The sequence below is a fragment of the Zingiber officinale genome, chromosome 6A (assembly GCF_018446385.1).
Source record: "Zingiber officinale cultivar Zhangliang chromosome 6A, Zo_v1.1, whole genome shotgun sequence".
NCBI classification, from domain to species: domain Eukaryota; kingdom Viridiplantae; phylum Streptophyta; class Magnoliopsida; order Zingiberales; family Zingiberaceae; genus Zingiber; species Zingiber officinale.
Window position 1 is genome coordinate 5,423,775 of NC_055997.1, and position 15,899 is coordinate 5,439,673.

Here is a 15,899-nt window from a genome sequence, read left to right on the forward strand (position 1 = left end):
TTGATCGAAACCCACTGATCGACCTAGCTATGAATTTCTAAAATTACAAGGAGTTCAAATATGATGTCCATTATTATTTTTGACACTCCTATTGGTAGACAAGAGGTTTTGAAAAACTCTAAATCTCTCTTTCTTTTTTTTTCCCTTTTTTTTGTTTAGGCCTGAAATGAAGAGATATCATGCCCATGTTGGGCCTGATATCCCCCCATATCAGGCCCAATGTGGGCTTGATATGAGGGATATCAGGCCTAGTAACAACAAAAAATAAAAAAAATAAAAATAAAAATAAAGAGAGATTTAAGATTTTCAAAACCTCTGGTCCACTACTAGGAGTGCCAAAAATAATAATGGACACCATATTTTAACTCCTTGTAATTTTAGAAATTCATAGAAACTTAAATGGGTACAATTGGAGCTTTGTAGGTCGATCAGTGAGTTTCGGTCAAAACCCACTGATGGACCTAGAGAGCTCCGATTGCACTCATTTCAGTTTCTATGGATTTCTAAAATTGCAAGGAGTTCAAATATGGTGTCCATTATTTATTTTAACTTTTTATAGATGTTAACAAGTAAAATCAAAGAATCGGCAAAAAAGTCCACGTTGGGCCTGATATGGACTCAAATCAGGCCCAACGTGGGCCTGATATGGAATTATATCAGGCCCACGTTGGGCCTGATATGGATGATATAAGGCCCACGTTGGGCCTGATATGATTCTATATCAGGCCCAACGTGGGTTTTTATGCCGATTCTTTGATTTTGCTTGTTAACATCTATAAAAAGCCAAAATAAATAATGGACACCATATTTGAATTCCTTGCAATTTTAAAAATCCATAGAAACAGAAATGGGTGCAATCAGAGCTCTCTAGGTCGATCAGTGGGTTTTGACCGAAACTCACTTATCGACCTAGAAAGCTCTGATTGTACCTATTTCAGTTTCTATGAATTTCTAAAATTACAAGGAGTTAAAATATGATGTCCATTATTATTTTTGGCACTCCTAGTGGTGGACCAGATATCTCCCATATCAGGCCCAATGTGGGCCTGATATGGGGAGATATCAGGGCCACATTGGGCCTGATATGAAGAGATATCAGGCCCAACGTGGGCATGATAGCTCTTCATATCAAGCCTAAATAAAAAAAAGGGAAAAAAAAAGAAAGAGATATTTAGGGTTTTTCAAAACCTCTGGTCCACCACTAGGAGTGCCAAAAATAAAAATAGACATCATATTTCACTCCTTGTAATTTTAGAAATTCATAGAAACTGAAATGGGTGCAATCGGAGCTTTCTAGATCGATCAGTGGGTTTCGGTTAAAACCCACTGATGGATTTCTAAAATTACAAGGAGTTCAAATATGGTGTCTATTATTTATTTTGGCTTTTTATAGATGTTAACAAGCAAAATCAAAGAATCGGCAAAAAAGCCCACATTGGGCCTGATATGAACTCAAATCAGGCCCAACGACCCACGTTGGGCCTGATATGGAATGATATCAGGCCCAACGTGGGCTTTTATGCTGATTTTTTTATTTTACTTGTTAACATCTATAAAAACCCAAAATAAATAATGGACACCATATTTGAACTCCTTGCAATTTTAGAAATCCATAGAAACTGAAATGGGTGCAATCGGAGTTCTCTAGGTCCATCAGTGGATTTTGACCGAAACCCACTGATCGACCTACAAAGCTCCGATTGTACCCATTTTAGTTCCTATGAATTTCTAAAATTACAAGGAGTTAAAATATGATATCCATTATTATTTTTGACACTCCTAGTGGTGGACCAGAGGTTTTGAAAACCCTAAATCTCTCTTTATTTATTTATTATTTTTTATTTTTTATTGTTACTAGGCCTAATATCTCCCATATCAGCCCCACATTGGGCCTGATATGGGGAGATATCAGGCCCACAATGGGCCTGATATGAAGAGATATCAGGCCCAACGTGGGCATGATATCTCTTCATATCAGGCCTAAACAAAAAAAAAAAGAAAAATAAAGAAAGAGAGATTTAGGGTTTTTCAAAACCTCTGGTCCACCACTAGGAGTGCCAAAAATAATAATGGACACCATATTTTCACTCCTTGTAATTTTAGAAATTCATAGAAACTGAAATGGGTGCAATCGGAGCTTTCTAGATCGATCAGTGGGTTTCGGTCAAAGCCCATTGGCCCATTTCAGTTTTTATGGATTTCTAAAATTGCAAGGAGTTCAAATATGGTGTCCATTATTTATTTTGGCTTTTTATAGATGTTAACAAGTAAAATCAAAGAATCAGCAAAAAAATCCATATTGAGCCTGATATGGACTCAAATCAGGCCCAACGTGGACTTTTATGCCGATTCTTTGATTTTGCTTGTTAACATTTATAAAAAGCCAAAATAAATAATGTACACCATATTTGAACTCCTTGTAATTTTAGAAATCCATAGAAACTGAAATGAGTGCAATCGGAATTCTCTAGGTCTATCAGTGGGTTTTGACCGAAATCTATTGATTGACCTAGAAAGCTCCAATTGTACCTATATCAAAGTAGTGTACGCCTTTTAGTAAATTTAGATTTTCAAATGCGCCCTTTGATAAATTGCCGAAGTAGCAACTTTTGGGAGAATAGCTGCAGACGGTAACGAAAATGGGCAGGGAAATAATTGCATGAGGGAAGGGAGTCTGAGATGCATATAATGATCTTTTACTACGATGATAAACGGACAGACGAATTTCCTAAGCAATAACGTGATGAATTTGCCGGATGGTCAACAAAAAAATCCAATGGGAACTAAGAGATTTTTTAAAATAAAAAACATCAAAAGAGAAGTAAATTACAATATCAAACATTTTCAGTAGATAAGGCTACAAGGAAAGGGGATGGCCGAGAGAGTTTAGCAATTACACATTGAGTTGGTCCAATGAACATTAAGCAAATATATGAAATGCGTAGCGGAAATTTTTTTCAACTTCACATACGTAAAATAAAAATTTTACCAACAAAATAAGCACAAGAATGTAAAAGCTACTGCTTTACCAAATTGCCAGAAATAATATTAGTACAATTTGCAATAGCTAAGGCTTGCAATTTGAAATGTGAAACTAAATAGCAAACCCACACACAACTATAATCACAGGCATAGTTACATCTCTAATAGAGTTAGCTCTACATCTTATGATCTGTGGCAATGTAGGTGAGAATTAAATCCACCACACGGAGGCAGTATAAAACATAATCTTATTGATGTTTGACGCATGCAAACTCTTGTTGCATATGGATTGTCACTTCCAGCGTCTGTATTCTGTCTAATGTCACGGGACTTATTCTCATCGATTCTTCCCTTGTCACAATGATCTGGAGGCCACAATATCACATTATATAAACTTTATCAATGATTCGTGTGTGACATTTGCTGACAATAAGTCTTCTCCATTAGGAAGCTGAAACATAATTTCTACCCACTGCAGGCTCCAATATTTACCAAGTTAGCGGCTGCCTTTTGGAACATTCAAACAACAGGCATTCAAACGTCATCGTGATTCACTACCCTCCAGGTATGATCTTTTACTTTCTGAGGCTTCTTATGGTGCTTAGTAGTTAGGCCGAATCTTTCCTTTTCACAAAGGCTGTGCTTTTAGATGTTGATGTACTGTTTAACTCAAATGAATCAAGGTCTTCCAGAAGATGACTTAGAGAATGTTGTTTGAAACCATCTTCAACAGTCATGCGCTTGGCTTCAAAATCAGAAGTATTTGGTTCATCATTGTCTAAGGAAGAATTTGGATCGACCATGTCACCTATTCTATTCATAAATATATCTTCTTTTTCTCCAGGTGGCATTTCATAATGGGGAAGTTTCCCATCCACAAAATCTTTCAAGATTATTCGTGCAGCTCTAGTCTCATCTGGCAACCCACTTGAGGTAAAATAGCCACGAGATGTGCAATATGCTCTGAGCAACTCAGGAGACAAGGGTGGCCTTGATTTTTGCTCATATGCCTTTGGCTTTGGCAAGGTGATGTTGTATGTGCTTTCAATGACATTTCTAGGAACTCTGTTAGCCACAACTTGCACTGCTTCTCGGTGTTCAGTCATCCGATCAATGGGAAGAACTCCTGATGCTATCATTTCATACCTCGAACTGGAAAAAGAAGGAAACACCAGACCAGGGCAGTCACAGAGCATAAGCTCATCTGAGATGATTAATGTCTGGAAATGCTTCGTTTTACCAGGGGTAGAGGTAACCCCGGTGCGCTTTTGTCCAACCAAAGCATTTATCGTAGAGCTTTTTCCAACATTTGGATAGCCAACAAATCCCACAATAACTTGCTTAGATATGGGATTCATAGAACTAGTTTCCGAATATCTGCCTTCAGGAGCTTCATGGTTTTTGGACCTATATGCTCTTATAGCCTCTGCTTCAGACTGCAAACGAGACAAAAGCTCTTCCCTGCCATATATTTTTGTATCCAACTCCGCCTGGATGGGATCTTTCAGCACTTTCTCTTCTCTTAATTGACCCACAAATAGTTTGCCGTCTAATGCAGCAGAAGCAGCTTTAGCAGACCAAAATACAAAGAGAATCCCATGGCGATGAAAGTATTCTGCCCACCGATATCTGCAGAATTCAAATTAAACAGAAGAGAGAAAATCCTTCAGTTTGATATCCCTGCAAGTATCTACAAAAATAAGGTCACCAAATCTCACCTTATACTGATTGGTAGAAGATCTGCTTTATTGACAAGCAACAGTGTTTTCTTGTGCTCATCCAGCTCCCGTGCATATTCCTGATCATTTAGAGGGGCAAAAAAATATATTGTACATCCGATTTAAAATTTAAAACATAGGTTTAAACTTTAAGCCTGTTTAGACCTATTGCATCAATCTGATAAGGAATGTTAACATAGCAAGACTGAAGCTATTGGTTGGTGGATAATAGGTGATATCAACCATCTAACAGTACCATAATTGTTTGAAATTGAATGGTATCTTCCATGTCTTAAGTATCTAATACTAATTAAATTATATCACAAAAAAACATTTTTAGTCTAGCAGAAGTATTGTTCACATTCACAAGATTCCAAGGGCAAGAATACAAAGAAAATTTCATCTTGAACGTGGAGTGATTTGAAGATCCATACATAAAAAAACCTGTAAAGTGGGAATAATTCAAATCCTCAGTCATTCAAGCTCAAGTGAGTATGAAAACTACTTCCATCTTACAACTTAGGAATTACCATTTCAAAAGGGGGAATGGCGCACCTATATAGTGTGGACAGACCACTCTTCACATCCCTTTGTAATATTTTGATTGCTTTTTCTTACTTTTCAATTGCAATCTTACTGTAAACATCCATGATTATTACACCAATTAAATATTCCTAGTTATTGTCATGGAGAGTCCTACCTTACAATGGCATAACCTTGCAGAATCGAGTCAACAAGCTTGAGACATCAGGTAAATTTTATTCTTAACAAAAGAACTCATTGGAGTCATACAAGCTAATTGAAACAAGAACAACGTGAAACTTCAGGACTGAGATGTACATTAACCTTTGGAACATTTGGAATAACTAGTTGCAGAGACGCTGCATTGTGGAAGAATATATTCCAAACAATTTTCTGTTTGATGCAGAATATCCTCTTTGGAAGATTGCACGTTGAAGGTGAATGTTTGGGGTTGAATGAGCTGATTAAAAGTCAGCGAATGATTATTGATGGATGGCTTTACGTGAACAGAAAAAAAGTAAAATCGTTGAGTACCAATTGCACAACCGATGACTAATCTCCCTGTAATTATAGTGTAGTTCATGGGTAAACTTTAGTGACCATGTCTGAGGTCAAGCAGCAATTTAGTATTCTTCACCTACCATCATTTATTGATTAAGGTATTTTTTAATCACTTCATTTAGAGCTAAGAATGCATCTCATGATCTGTCCAAAGATGTGGCTTAATTTGATGTTTGCCGATGATGGATATTTCAAAGACGAGTAGATATTCTTGCTAACTTGAGAGGCTTCCTGATAATCTGCATCCCAAGGAATGGTGTGGTTTTCTTTACAATTTTCAAGGAAAGAGCTAGTGTCTCACTCATGCAATGTACGACATACACATTACAATGTGGGTCTCATTGTACCTCACACATCATTTGGTTTTAAACCATATGACAGAAGAATAACAGGTAATACTACGAAATATCCTAATTACATTGAGATCCAAGGCAATAAATGAGATGGTTACTGAAGTAGACTTGCACTTGGAGTACAAAATTTTACATAACAAAGCCACATATGCATATAGTTTATCAAAAAATGATAAGAAATATGGTAATAAAGGACGGAAAATACCTCAAGGTCTGGACACCGATAAAATAGTGGATCCCGAGCATCAACCACCATGACTAGCTAATCAAATGTATTCATCTCCTTCAGACAACTCATGAAATATAATAACACTGGAAATAGATTCTAGAAAGTTGAAAATGTAATTGAATAAACAAAATTCAACAGGATTTTTATAGATAAAATGTAAAAATTGCAATAGTTGCATAGTTAAAAAAACACCCAAACTTTCACTTTCCTAGCATACTTATACCAATTAATGAATTGCTTAGTGATAATTAAGTAACATGAGGATCATAGTTTTCAGGAAACAGAAAGCAGAATCAAGGGTGCATGCTTAATATACCATCGGTCCCTCTCTTGGATTACTTATTCAGCATGAAGTTTACTATAGAATACTTCTCACATATAAAGTGATTGTTTTAGAGATCCAAGTCCATTCTCTTTGATGTAGATGGTTAACAATATGCTTGAATGTTACTCATGGTATGAAGAAGATATACAACAACAACAACAAAGTCTTATCCCACTAGATGGGGTCGGCTGGTATGAGGAAGATATACAAACAATAAAAAAGTAGTGACCATACACATATGAGAAAGTGTGCATGTTCGACATGCTAGTCTGCTCACACTTCATATGAGGAGAAACATCATTACCTATAAAATTACAAAAAGAACTTAAGCTTTAGGGATAAGTGTTTACCCAATCAAATTTTACAAAAGAAATACCTTTAGGACCATCTTAAACTTATGTGAGAATGGCATAAAACTATGTGGGAAGCTTGTTATGACGAAGCATGTATATCATCCCAAAGAAGCAAAGCTTGTTATGATGAAGCATGTATATCATCTCAAAGAAGCATAGAACGGCTGGGATGTGATAATCACTGTTGGTAGCTTGAGATGTTTCAAACACATTGGAAGCCTTAATGAGCAGTTTGCACCAATGAGTATATGTGCATGTAATAATCAGTCTAGCAATGCTATGACGCCTTTGTAAATTTTAGCAAGTAAACTCAGTCTGCCAATTAAGAAATAAAAGCTAAACAACATAACTAATTATTTGATAATACATAAAGCTGCAATTCAATTCAAGGTAGGGTCACATTGTATGCCACTTGACTGATGTCAAAAGGAAGTGACTTGTAAAATGATTAATAAACAAATTCTAATAACATATTAATAATGAAAATTGTTCAGAATTGTGTTTCCAGTGTTTCATCAATGATATTGTCAAAATCTATGAATTTCAAGACAAATTTTGACTACAAGCATAGGAGCTCACATGATCTGAGCGGAGAACCAGTACAATATAATGCTAAATTATCATTGATTAATAAAAGCACATTCTCTAATCAAATACACTTATGACACTCACTCCAACTTGATATTTGTATAATAAGTAAATAGTCAATTATCATTTAATTCTAGTCTTCATGTCACAGACCAGCATCACATGAATGGCATATATTCAGATGCAAAATAAAGCAGTTTTTGTCTTTATTAAAGGAAAGTTTTGTCAACAAAGTGAAACTGCAATAAAAGCCATATAAAGCACTGCCAATTATGCTATTAAATGCCAATTGAATGCAAAAAGGACACACCAGATCACTTCTTTCAAGAACTCTCCATAGTTGTCTCCAGATGTCCAGGTTTTTCTCAAAAGGAGTAAGTACAAGTTTCCCATTCTCTTCTAGCCTGAAAAAAAAATGCAAAGTGAGATACTAAAAGCAACTAAACAAAAACAAGAAAATTTCAAGGTCACCAAAGAAATGAAATATAACTAGGAGAATTTCATGCAAGGTTGAAAAGTCCATCTGGCATCTGTGGTACATTAAGCCTTGTCACTAGGTTCTAACGGTTGAAACAGGACTTTAAACCCTACTGCTTTTGTCATACTAGTGCAGTAATGTGATTGGAGATAGGAGTGGCAACTTATGAAACAATGCTTGATCGGTTGTTTTTCCAAACCACTAAAATGGTAGGAAAGACTAGCCTTTTAAGATAAAATCACAGTATAATTCAAAATATATTCAATTATTCAACTTATCTAGAAGATGAAAAAAAAAAACGTAGGCGATACTGTGTTATAATTCTATAAAAATATAACCTGGCAAGATTTCTCCGCCACTCCAGAAAAGCCTGTTTTTCATTAGCATCAAGCTCCTCAATTGACATATGAGCACTCCATGGTGGCCTACAACCGACACCAACATTGAACATAAGCATACGCGTGGTTCAACCAAACATCACGAGAAACAAATAAAATCAAGCAACTGCACCTGCGAGGAACCCGAAGACTCCTAGCGTGCAAGGCTTCCTCCTCTTTCCGCAGCTTCCGCTTCTCCTCCTCCGTCATGCCATCCATGTCAGAACTAGGGTCCCTGTTCCGCATGATTGAACAAATAGTAAGTTGTAAGCAAAGAATAACAGGAAATTGAACTATCAGACAGAGATGCAAATCAAAATATAGATAGATACAACGAGATGAATAAAAACTGTTATTTATTAAACTCTTATTTTTCCAAAAACAAAGAAGCGAAAATAATTAATGTAAATATCGAACAGTCAAAAACCTAAAGAAGGAAAAAGCGTACAGATTGATGAGGAGATTGGCGGAGGGATTATCGAAGGAGTAGATGCGATCTGCCTCCGCGGCCTTCTCGAGGATGGCGTCTATGTCGCTGACGTCGATGACGGACTCGAGAACACGCCGCTGCTGGAGGTGGAGGGCGAGGCCCTTCTCCTTGGACTCCCGCACCATCCGTTTGTGTTTCTTGATAAGAGCACGCCCCAATCCATCCGATGGCCCCTTATTCCCTCCCATCTTCCTGCTACTCCCGTTTCGATCGACGCGTCGCCGGAGGTGTTCCGGAGGAGGAAGGTGTTAAGAAAACCCTAGAATTTCTCTTAGTCGGTCGGACGGCAAACACGAAATGGTAAGTGTGGTGAGATTGGTCTTTTCCTCTTATGACGCGCGTACTGTTCTTTTCTTCGCATGAAATCAGCTTTGAAAATTTATTAAGATACAAGAATTTTAAATACCTATTTTAGGTCAAATAAAATAAATTATAAATAAGATTTTAAGTGAAAATATCGCCATAATTTTTTTTTTCCATTCTCTCGAATAATGCCAAAGCCAAGGGCAACAAGGCCTTCACCGATGGCCGCTTCGACGACCGTCACTTTTTCGAGGCCATCAATGTCGCTACTGTCAACCACGTCCTCTGTTCCAATCGGTCGGTTGCATAAGCCTCTCTCCATAACTAGGTCATCTGCTTCAAGATGCAAAGGTTGGAATCGCCAACCCGCTCCCTCATCCCGGCCCCACAAGTATAAGAGGAAATAAATCACGGTGAATACGGGCCCAGCTATGACATGACGATCTTAAGTGTTTAGCACGGACAGATATTGATGTTATCGCAATTGCTGCCGCATACCTTCGACCTCCCGACTCATGATGCAAGAATACCATGTCATAACCGGCTGATCCTCATCACCATGGAGGTCTCTCTCTTTTTCTGGAGAGAGGCGTATGCAGCCGACCGATTGGAATAGAGGACGAGCAAGGTCGATGGCCTCGGATAAGCGACGGATGCGGCCATCGGCGAAGGCCTTGGTGCCCCTTTGGCGTCCTCTGCCATGGTGAGGGGGAGAAGAGTCGGGCAGATCGCCAAAGTAAAAGCAAAATTATGGCAGGAGTTGAGAATCATAAAGAAACAGCAGAAAAAAAGGGATTAATGAACTTTTATCAGTCAATAATCTAAAGCCGTGTAATAGAGCAAGGTTACAAAAGAGTGTTACTCCAGTATCCAAATATTCACGTCAGGGAGGGTACCTTGGAAGAACTTATTATATTGGCTGGTCCTGAGTTTTGAGTACAATTTGGAGAGAGAGAGAGAGAGTACTGCCTCATATTGCACATACCTCGTACCATGAATTGCGAAGAGTAGTTCCTATCAGGATGATCAAATGGCTAGCGTATAAGGTACTGTTATCATAAGATTTGAAATTTGAATTTCGACATAGGTAAGATAAATGTTTTTTTCATGCACTAGTCACTAACACAACATTGTATAAGAAACTATAGCGCTAAACACGCAGAAAGTACAGCGGAAAAATAAGTTCCTTTCCAGAAGATTTATGCGAAGGAAAATCATATATTAAGTATTTGTTAAAGAGAGTTATCTTTGTTGCATAAACATGAACTCCCGATAGTTTGAATTTCAGCACGATCAAATGTTCGCAGCTCTTTCGATATCTGCATGAACAAGTCTTCCGTTCGTCTCACGAACTCACCAAATGGAGAAGAAAAGCAACCAAAGGTTGTGCTATCAATCCCTTTTGGTGGATTTCGGTCAAGAGCGAAAGAAGGAAGAAAAGGAGCAAGAACACAAAAGCCTCTTTGTGAAAATGAATCAAAATCCTTTTTGTACTCATTCATGAAATTATCTTAATGTCAATTGCCTTAATTAACATTAATATTTGTCTTCATCCAATGCATCCAATATATGAGCAATTCAAAATTAACCACTCTTCCTCCAATGTATGATCAATTCTAAATTGAACACTTCTCTTCTTTCATGAATTCAAATTCATCAAATCATTCAATGAGTCTAACTCATTAATCACCAATCCAAATTGACTCAATGAGTCTAATTCAAATTGGACTAAATTCAATAGTGAGTCTGACTCAATGAGTTCAATTCAAATTAGACTTAATCTAATAATCCATCATATGAACCTATCTTCAAATCGACTTGTTTTTTGTGTATGACCCAATAGGTTCTCGTAACATTGACAATGTCTCTAAAACTATTTTACATACATAAACAATGAATGACATCTAACAAGACATCATTGAATGTCAAGATCTGACTTAACCTTTCCGTATCCATTATCTTGTATGACTCAATCCTTCTTCCTTGATATCTAGATTGATCAATACGGCATACACCGTGCATCCTCTTATCAATTTTTCTATTTCTTGGTATCTAATTAGACACACTCCATCAAATAAGCTCAATATTGCATATTGACTCTGATTATGTCTGAAAGTCGATGAGATGGATGCTGGAGACGTGGCGCTCCTGCTGACCTCATGTGGACTTTGATCTGACCTGCAACACAAGCAGTGCCAGTGCTGGGCCAAGGAAGGGGTCCCTAGCAATGACCCTCCAACGCTCAGGTCAGTCTCCGGCGAAGCAAGAAGAAGAAGAAGCAACGAGAACTGTAGCGCAACAGTAAATATCGCATGTAACGCCTACCTCCGCCGATGCTTGGACCCCCCTTTATATAAAGCTCTTGTACCGTGTGTGCACGCTTTCCAATGTGGGCATGCATCTCAAAGCTTCCCCTGAAAAGGCGTGTTAGTAAAGTGTCCCTGACACAGTACCTTAACTGGTCGAGCATATCTCTGAAGTGACAGTGGAAGCTTCAGTCGTACGATCCTCTGTCTGACCATGTCACCTGTCAGTGACACTAGCTCCCAAAAGGATGTCAAAAGATATCCTGTTGTGTCTATTGCTTGGCTGAGCAGGATAGCCGCCCAGTCGGAATTCTGTTGTCCACGTGTTGTCTGTTGTCGGGCCGAGCGGGATAGCCTCTTGACTGGAAGTCCAGTGTCCAAGTGTTGTCCGTCGCGGGCCAAGCGGGATAGTCGCTCGACCGGAAGTCCACTGTCTCCGTGATCTATTTGGGCCGAGCAGGATGACCGCTCGGCCGAAAATCCATTGTCCGCATACTCGACTGATGTTGAGTCTGCTGCTCAGTCGTTGTTGATTATGCTGCTCGGCTGAGCGGAGGCACCGCTCTACTCGGTTTGGCTTCTACGCATCGTCCCTTGAGCGTCGGTTTTGTCACGCCCCCAGAAGAGTCCCTGTCCGAGAAAATTTCGGCAGCATCTCCCCTGTACGGTGGACAATCAAAATTTTCTACAAGCACTAAATACTCAGCCACAGGCGGCTGGAATAATAACAGTAATAAAAATCAATCACCACGCAGTTTATATATATATTCAGCCTCTGGCTGACACAACCACGCAGTAATAATACTCTGACTCGAAATCAACCCTACTCAACTACACTCGTAAAGCTCAAATCCGATTTTTCTTACCTCTTCTGCCGTTCAGGCAGGCATGTAGTAGAGTAAATCCAAATCATACGAAAAGTTCATCCAACGGAAAGATTCCATACAATATCCATATGTAAGTCCAAAACAAAACTAAAATAAAGTCTGATAGCGAAAAGCTAAAATGAAACAACTCAGAAAAGAGGAGTAGCACTACGTGCGATGGGGACTAGCGATGGAACTCCCTCCGACAAGATCAACCCGAAAAATAACAACAAGGCGGGGTGAGTCCAACACAGGTACAGTTGATATGCAAAGTAAAGAAACAACACCTAGCACTAATCATGCGTACAGTCTCCTGATAAGAAAGATAAGAATGCATCTGAAATAAACAGGAGAATACTGTACTAACCAGGTCCTGAGTATAAGGTCAAACAGTCCGAGGGATAAGGAATCCTGTATGCATGTCAAACATAGGTATCCAACAATATGCAGCATAAATGCAGGAAACACAAACACAAGCAATAAATGCATCATGCATATGATGCGAATGATGCGTCCTCACCCCGACGCCGGTCGATCATCTCATACAAAGGTGAGGCCGAGTGGGTAGGGACAACCGTGCACTCTGTCGTCACTACTCCGATGAGTGACCGAGTGGACGGGATGCTGTCGAGTACACCTATCCTCCTACCCCAAATCATAGATGGGGAGCGCAATGCTCTCAACTCCGGTACACGAGGAGGAATCCCTCACGGATAACACGTTGTGTCACACTACCCATGAGCGGACCAACGGTGCCTAACGAGTCCCTGCAACACACTCATCCTGAATCGACCACTAACCCATGAGTGGTGGTGTGTGCAGATCCATGTAACTGGCGATGTGCTCAACAATAATGGAGCGGACTATCGCACAGCATGCAATCATGCAAATGATGCATGGCAATAACCATATAAACATCCTGACCTAATCCATATATATAGAAAAGTGCACCCTAGGTCAACGAATCATATCGAATCAAAGGTACACAGAAGGTATAAAAACCTAGGTCCTGAACATGGTCAAGCATGGCATATCACTACCCCTATAAGCATGTATAAACAGGTAAAATATACCTGAGATGTAAAACCAATCAATCAATCAAGCATGTAAGATTTGGGTAGTGATTAACCGAAACAGATAAGAAACACAATTAATGCAACATGTTAATTTAATTACTAAGCATATCAAATGACATAAGTCAAAAGTACCCGCCTCCGATAAAATGGTCCAAATCTGACTCCGAGATACTCGTCTCGCGTCAAAGTCCTGTGATATCAAAAATACATTTTTATTTAGCTAAAATTTGAATGAATTGCTAAATAAACCCTTAAAACCATTTAGGGCAAAACCCTAAATAATAATCATCAACTTATCTAAATAAAGTCTAACGATAAATTAGGGTTAGTTACCTAATCCCCAATCCACCATTAGATCAATTCCAAACTACCTAATCCTATCTATCAATCAGCAACAACATGATTAAAGTAAAACCCTAAACCTTACCTCAGTTCACAATCCAAATGACTGCGGTGAAAGGTTGCTTGCTGCTGAAAAATCCTCCACACTACCAGGATCAAAATAAAATCCACAACAACAATTAAATACCCTATAATATCAATTAGGGCAGCACCCAATACTCTGTAAATCTGAGCCTCCAACCAAAAATACCTAAATTTCCTTACCTATCTTCTGAATTCCGGCAATCTAGGGCAAAGTGGCCGGCTGCCGGCAGTGCAAGGGCACAACTTTAGCAGGGCTCGGCTAGGGCAGAAGCTCTGCTCGACGATCGGAGGGAAAGCTCTAGGACTGAGGAAAGCCGGCGACAGCGCTGCTCCGGGCGGAGGGAGAGGCGATCGGCGCTGTGCCGAGACGCGGCAGAGAGGAAGAAGGGCACAGAGAAGTCGGACTTGGGAGAAAGGAGGAAGATGACCGGCGCTGCTCTGTGCGTCGCCGACGGCAGTGGCTCGGCGTCGGGTGGCTAGGGCAAGCAGAGGAGAGGAGGAGAGGAAGAAGAAGTGGCCGGCGTTTTGTGCTCTCGGAGAGGTGGAACCGCCGGCCGACGGTTAGGGCAGAGAGTGGGCGCGGCGGCAGAGAAGAGGAGAAGAGCGGATGAGGGCAGGGGGGTTTCGGCGAGGAAGTGAGGAATAAAGGAAAAAGAATTAAAAGAAAAGGAATTTAAAAAGAAAAGTAAAAATCAACTTTTCCTCACTTAAATGGGGTAACCCAAACAGACTTTTCTGGGCCCCGTTTTTATCCCCGTTAACTCCGAAAAATTCCCGAAAAATGTCCAAAAAATTCCGGAAAATTCCCTTATTCATATTCGCCTATTTCCGGTATTTTACATTCTCCCCCACTTATAAAAATTTGGTCCCCAAATTTCGTTATCTACCATCAGCAAGTACTAACAACAGATATAGAATATAAATGCTGAACGGTAAATAAATCACATACCTCAAGTGAAAAGATGGGGATATCGAGCTCGGATAGTGTCCTCGAGCTCCCAAGTAGCCTCCTCGTCCGAATGCTGCTGCCATCCGACTTTAACCACCGGATAGTCTTGTTCCGCAACTGACGCTCCTTCCGGTCGAGAATCCGTACCGGAACCTCCTCATACGTAATGTCAGGCTGAACTGGAACTGGAATATCTGCCAGCACATGTGTCGGATCAGGCACGTATCTCCTCAGCATCGATACGTGAAATACATCGTGTACGCCTGACAGGGACGGTGGTAGTGCCAGTCGGTAAGCTACTGCTCCGATCCTCTCCAAGATCTCGAAGGGACCAATGTACCGAGCTAGCTTACCTCTGAGGCCAAATCTCTTCACCCTTTCGTGGGTGAAACTCGTGAGAAATACATGGTCGCCAACAGAGAACTCTAGTGGTCTCCGTCTCAGATAACTCTTCCGGCGATCCTGCGCCTCGACATCCTCCGCGACAGCCTCGGCCTCTGCATTCTGCTGAACTCTATGAGGTCCCAACAATCGAGCCTCTCCAACCTCATCCCAAAGGACGGGTGTCCGACAAGGTCTACCGTACAACGCCTCAAACGGTGCCATCCGGATAGCCGAATGGAAGCCGTTGTTGTGGCAAACTCTACCAATGGCCTCCCAACCGCCTCAAAATCCATAACACATGACCTCGTGGGTCCTCTAAAGTCAATGGTCCGCCTCGCCCATCGTCTGCTGGATGGAAAGTATCAAACGGAGCAGTGTGCCCAAGGCTCGCTGCAGACTGTAAACAGAGGCGTGAACCGTGGATCTCTATCCGAAATGATACTCAATGGAACACCATATAGTCTGATAATCTCTAATACAGATCCGCCAATCGATCCAGGAATCAGTCCTCCGAATCGCTAAAAGTGCTGATTTGGTTAATCGATCAACGATTACCCAAATCGCGTGGCCTCGTCGTGTCCTCGGCAAACCCACCACAAAGTCCATGGTAATG

The 15,899-nt window shown here is 40.1% G+C and overlaps 1 protein-coding gene across 1 annotated transcript; it reads right to left on the bottom strand.

Annotated features, from left to right (window-relative positions):
- Window positions 1-2,968: 2,968 nt before the first annotated feature.
- Window positions 2,969-9,293, bottom strand: LOC121995657 (GTPase LSG1-1-like). The gene is made up of 7 exons (XM_042549396.1): window positions 8,935-9,293; window positions 8,620-8,721; window positions 8,448-8,534; window positions 7,942-8,035; window positions 6,342-6,398; window positions 4,701-4,780; window positions 2,969-4,611 (listed from the first exon to the last, which is right to left on the bottom strand). Exons 1-7 carry the CDS (start codon window positions 9,162-9,164, stop codon window positions 3,591-3,593), a joined length of 1,671 nt encoding a protein of 556 aa, XP_042405330.1. The 5' UTR covers window positions 9,165-9,293; the 3' UTR covers window positions 2,969-3,590.
- Window positions 9,294-15,899: the final 6,606 nt, after the last annotated feature.